We start from the raw sequence: 6,070 nt of genomic DNA on the forward strand, positions 1-6,070 counted from the left end.
AAACCGCATAACTAGTTTTGATGGGCTAGGAAATTTTGAGACATTTGTAGATTTTAATAGCTCTATATCTACCAAAACCTGCAGTTGCAGCCACCTAAGGATAAGAGGCAATTTGTTTGTTATATCAACTAGTAAGTACATTAAACTACTCACACCCCTAATGCAGATCAACAAGATTTGTTTAAGAAAGTGAGGCTGCAACAAAATTCCTCTTCTCAAAGCTCAATGATCTCCAATTGTAAGTTTTATGCTACATGTTTCTTTCTTTGGTCATATAGTTAAGCCATACCATCTATACTGAATAATTATACAGTTTTGAAAAATTACTATACTTTGGTATATTATCTATTTGGTGGAGAATTCAAATGAGAAGAAATTACAAATTAAGAATAAAGGATATAAAGGTAATTTGAACAAATCATTTTATGAGTTTATCATTTATTTTTGCTATTCAAATTAATAATGAACTCTAATCGTTTAATGAGTCTATCTTATAAAATAGTTATGCATCTTACACAATAAAACAATGCTGCGCATGATCCTACATACTCAACGTTTTCTACACCCATTAAAACAATGCTTTGGGGTATGGTATAGAATGTATAGGACTCCCACAGTTTTAAATAATTTTACAACTCATAGTAAACTATGTGTAGGACACCACATCTTTAAATAATTTTGTCACTCCTAATAAAATTGGTGTAAGACCAACACATTAATGGTGGTGAAGTAGGAAATTATGGTAACATTAATGAGACTTGAGTAACTTTTTAAAATATTTATTAATATTCCACATCAAATTGTCTATACTACCCTTACTAATTAAAGCATTAATTAAAAGTGGACAAAAATGATATCTTAATTCACAACAATTGATAAAAAAATATGAGGTCTAGATTTATTTATTTTTCTCCTTTTAAGAAGATTGATTTTCTTCCCTTAAGGCCACCTTTATGTTGAAACTACTTTATAGGACATCAAAGCATGTATCCGGTTTTGTTTATATCAAACAAATCTGTAAGAAAACAAACCTAATGATGCAAATGTGTTACAAAATGTTGGAAAGACAAATATACCCTTGTTTTGACATGTGAAAAACAATGATTCAACTCTCTTTTTTTTGGTCATGTTAGAACATTCATTAGGTTTTTTTTTTTTTTTTGTAAGGATAGATACGGAATTAATCTTTTCTTTTTTCAAGTTCTTAGATTTGGTGTGCCTATTTGATCATGTTATATCATTGCTGCTTCAACTTTATGCCTGAAATACGCAAATAATTAAATATTGTGTTATAATTTTAATGCAGTTTTATTGGGAATGCAGAGTATGTCAAATGTTGAATGTATTATAATCTTTTAATTAAATGTGTAACAACAGTTGTAATGGTAGATGGCAGATATGTTGGAACCACTAGTTTACAAATGCACACCTTTTTCATCACATTTTATTAAGATAATAATAATAAAAACCCATTAAACTTTTTTACATTAAATGTATCAAACAAAACAATTTTTGTATTTATATCCTTCAATCATTCAATACACAATATTATTTCCAGAAACACAGTTTTGCAACAATCCTTCATCTCTCACATATACCAAAAAGAATTCATATATCAGCCAAAAGCAAAAACCCCAATATCAGAAACAACCCCTGCAAAGCATGAAATCACATGAAGTAATAAAATGAAGTAAATTGTAGAAACCCAGAATCTTGGCGGATAATTTGGGGGTTTCCGTCGGCTAAAAAAGCTCTGGTATAGCTATACGCGTAACAAACCAACCGTAGACACTTTGATCTCGACGAATGAATATAATAGGTCAAACCGTAAGAACTATGACCACAATGAGAAGCACAATCCCCAAGATTACAAAGAGTAAGCAAGTCTGCATGAACCAAATGTTAAAGAATTTAACATTTTAGAAGCAGAAAAAACAGAAGATACATAATGCAATTAAAGTATATTAGGATTGCTTATTCAAAAATTAACAATAATTCGGATAGATGGTAATTTACACAACTTAAAAAGTTATTCAAAAAAGTTACCATGGACGAGTTTGATCTTTGAGACTTTGACGCTTTCACGAGATGGGATTTAGCCTGTGCAGTTGCAGCCTGAGAATTCTCGATATTCGAGCCAATATCATCTGAAACAAATCGATCACACTCACGACACGAACATACAAAGACGATAAATAAAACTGGGAACAAAAATGTGAAAAATTATATACTTACCTATCATAGTTCCTTGCTCATGAACCAAAACGGCAAGATCTTTGAATATTTCGTTTACCTCACCGATCTGGTTTTGAATTTCTTGTATTCCCTGATCTCTTTCCTCAATAATAGCCTCGTTAAATGCAATCTCGTTGTCCAACAGTAACACTTCTTGTCTGCAGATATCAGACATTGCTTTTACAAAACAAAACATGATCCTAAGTACACACGATATCATTTTAATACAAGAGCATACCAAAACACCCTTTATAGTTTTTTGAGTAAAGTACACGGATGGTCCCTGTGGTTAATCAAAATTTTGGATTTAGTCCCTAGCTTTTCAGAAGTACATGGATGGTCCCCCTGTGGTTTGCATTTTGTAACGTATTTAGTCCCCAACTAATAAATCTAAAGGTTTTAACATGTCCAAGTTAGGGGCTAATTGCGTTACAAAGTGCAAACCACAGGGACCATCCATGTACTTTTGGCAAAAGTTGGGGACTAAATCCGTTAGAAAGTGCAAACCACAGGGACCATCCGTGTACTTTTGGAAAGGTAGGGACCAAATCCAAAATTTTGGTAAGCCACAGGGACCATCCGTGTACTTTAATCTTTACAAAACAACACATGCTTTTAAAATAAGAACATGTCCTAACACCCTGTAAAACTTTATACTGTTGCAATGATTTTTTGACAAAATTACAAGAGTGCCACTTGTATATTAAGAACTGCATATCACAAAACTTGCCTTCTAGATTCGTAAAGAAGAGCATGCTGTTCTGGATCTCTGCCTGAGTTGGAATCCATTTCGTTGGTGTCATCACTGTAAATTATATATATTAAAGAGGAGAAAAAAGGTAATTTGGCACATATACAGATTAAAACAAAGTTTTACGGGCAGTAATTACTAAATTCATGACTATTTACCGTGATGGATGGATAGGTTGAGGAACGGAAGGAGAGTAAGCTGTCTCTCTTTCGGCTGAAAGCCGTTGTGCTTTCTGGAATTCTTTTAAAACTGCTTGAAAATCTTTCGCGAGTTTAGCATCTGTAATCTTTTTACTGGCCTGTAAGGAAAATAAAAAAGATAAAGTGAGGTCTTTTACGGCTTGCATCTAACCATATAACTTAAGAAGATGGTTAAACATATTAATGTGCATAATGTAACATATGCATAACTAAGCAATCAACTACTTTTATCGCTTACTAGAAATATAATTGTTCGTAAACGAACCGAACGTTCATGAAGTGTTCATGAACTTGTTCGGCGGGAAGTTCGTTTATGTTCATTTATTTAATAAACGAATGAACACGAACAAAAAAATTTGTTCGTTTAATTAAATGAACGAACATGAACACACCTTGTGTTCGTTCATTTATGTTCGTGAACATTCTTTTATGTTCCTTCATTTATGTTCGTGAACGTTCGTTTATTTACGTTTGTTTAAATTTTAATAAATACATAAATAGTTATATTTATATAAATATTAGGTTTTCTAACTACTTATACAAATATAACTAATTAGTATATCTATGAACCCTTATTTAGATGTGTTTTCGGACGAAATGTAATATATTAGACTTGTTTCTTCAATCATGTTAATATATTTTTATTCAAATATGTTCAGTTAATTTTTTTATGTTCGTTTGTGTTCATGAACTGTTCGTTTAGACTTTAAACGAACGAACATAAATGAACATGAACATGCCCGATTTCTTAATGAACAAACACGAACAAAAAAATGTGTTCGGTTATATGTTCGTGTTCGTGTTCGGTTAAAGTTAAATGAACGAACACGAACATGCCTATGTTCGTGTTCGTTCGGTTCATTTGCAAGCCTAGATCTAGATATCATGTCAACTTACTGACTAAACTGCATAAAAAAATCATTTTTTTCTTAAACTTAAAGATAAGGGGTGCAGGTCACTTACACTAACTTCGGCACGATGGTCTGCTTCACTAGCTTGCTTGAGTTTATCGGATGTATCCTTCACCAATTGTCCAACATGTAGTCTTGTTTTGTGTCTACATTGAGCCAAAAAATAATTAATAATCTTTGTCAGTATGTCAATGTTCATCAGGTATAATAATCATAGAAACAAATGTAAATTGAAAACAAAAATATCATAGCATTAAATATGCATCTATTGCTTATGGTCCAAAAGCAAAAAAAGTTTTAGTCTCCACCTTAACAAGGTTTTAATAGATTTGAAATTTGACTGTATTATTGCACATAGTAAAAAACTAATCTTTGTCAGTGTTCACTATGTATAATAATCATAGAAAGAAATGTAAATGAGAACGAAAATCTCATAACCATCAATATGTATCCACCTTAACAGTGTTTTTATCGCGCTTTAACGACATTATCGCACAAAAATCTCCATGTATCCCCATCATCAAGTCTAATAATCATAATTTACTTAACTCAAAAAAATCTTAATTACTAACATCCCCTGGTATGATCCAAGACTTTGATGTTCATATTCAATAAGACTACTTATAATTCAAAACATGTAACTAACTAAAACAAACGAAACTGATACCAAAACCTTATAACAACTACTAACTTCAAAACTCTAAAAAACAATCATAAACTAAACAAAACAAAACAAATTAATTAAATAAACAAAAAAAAAACTAAAAAATTCAATTATACGTACAGCTTTTCACGAAGCTCAGGGGTATCTTTAGGAGTACCAAGCGTATTGACGAGTCTCTGAAACGTGTTAACAGCAGTACCGATCTGGAAGATTCCAGAAGCAATTGCTTGGGTCGGATCCTGCTGCTTCATACTGCCCGCGCGTCGGGTATGGAGCGGGCGACCCGCTTCGATGTCTTGAAAACTCATGAAACAAACCCTAGGTTGAACGATTGATTTGAATTGTGGAATAAATGAAGGATTGGAGAATTAGTGGAGAAATGGAGAGAATTAGGGCAGAATTGAAAGGGACGGGGCGAGTTTGTTTCACAGGTGAGGGGGTGTGGGGGAAAAGAAAAAAAAAAAAAAAGAAAAACAGGGTGTGATTATGCGTGGACATATGAGTGGTGATGATTACTATATTCTTTGAAAGAAAAATCAGTTATATGAAGATCCGGGCTGAATAATGCCTCACCTTAGGGCGTTTTGCGTCACGTATAATCCTAGTTATCAAATGAGCGTTATTCAAAGGGGCATAGTGGTGATAACGTCTAATAATGCCCCGTCAATCATTACACAATTATTAAAATTTTTAATTAAAACTAATTAAATTTCATTTAATAAAAAAACATTACATTCTAAAAAACGAAATTAATAAAAAAATATATAAAAGTTGATAAATAAAAATGTCATCGTTGGAAGTTTATAAAGTTGAAAAGTTAGTTTTTGAAAATTTAAAAATCATTTAAAACCATATCTAAACCACAGAGATCAAAGTTGTCAAAACTCAAAATTTATAAAAACATTTCAGCACTTCATCTTCTTCTTCGTATCTCCGAGCGAATTTTCCGGCAATGCGAAACAACAAAACTGAGCATTCTGGCGACGCAAAAAGGCCAGACTGATCATGCACAACGGTCAAATCTCGAAAAAACCGCCGGGCAAGAGCGTTGTTTTTACAACGCCAAACAGCAAAATTTCAAAAAAAAAAAAAAAACGCCCCGGGGGTCCATTTCCGGGCGTGTTTTGGGCGTTGTCGGGCTTAAAAACGCCCCAATTTGAATGACTACACAGAGTCTAACTAGAATTAGCACCTCTCGCAATGCGACAGGAATTCGTTAGTTATATATCATATTAGATGAAAGGAAAATGTTTCTTACATGACCGTGAGCTTGTGTAAAACCATAGAAAAAAATAACTAAGTCGATCTT

At 32.7% G+C, this 6,070-nt stretch overlaps 1 protein-coding gene across 1 annotated transcript; it reads right to left on the reverse strand.

The window, feature by feature from the left end:
- Window positions 1–1,459: 1,459 nt before the first annotated feature.
- LOC110899857 (syntaxin-22) lies at window positions 1,460–5,249 on the reverse strand. The gene is made up of 7 exons (XM_022146755.2): window positions 4,882–5,249; window positions 4,150–4,243; window positions 3,145–3,284; window positions 2,966–3,040; window positions 2,236–2,393; window positions 2,047–2,147; window positions 1,460–1,886 (listed from the first exon to the last, which is right to left on the reverse strand). The coding sequence occupies exons 1-7, from the start codon at window positions 5,067–5,069 to the stop codon at window positions 1,821–1,823; spliced, it is 822 nt and encodes a 273-aa protein (XP_022002447.1). The 5' UTR covers window positions 5,070–5,249; the 3' UTR covers window positions 1,460–1,820.
- Window positions 5,250–6,070: the final 821 nt, after the last annotated feature.

Source organism: Helianthus annuus, chromosome 13 (genome assembly GCF_002127325.2).
Source record: "Helianthus annuus cultivar XRQ/B chromosome 13, HanXRQr2.0-SUNRISE, whole genome shotgun sequence".
NCBI lineage: Eukaryota > Viridiplantae > Streptophyta > Magnoliopsida > Asterales > Asteraceae > Helianthus > Helianthus annuus.

Coding starts and splice junctions, on each gene's coding strand:
- LOC110899857 (XM_022146755.2), bottom strand. CDS start 5,069: ATGAGTTTTCAAGACATCGAAGCGGGTCGCCCGCTCCATACCCGACGC. Junction 3,285..4,149: donor ACCATCGTGCCGAAGTTAGT/GTAAGTGACCTG, acceptor TTTTCCTTACAG/GCCAGTAAAAAGATTACAGA. Junction 2,148..2,235: donor TGAGCAAGGAACTATGATAG/GTAAGTATATAA, acceptor GATTTGTTTCAG/ATGATATTGGCTCGAATATC.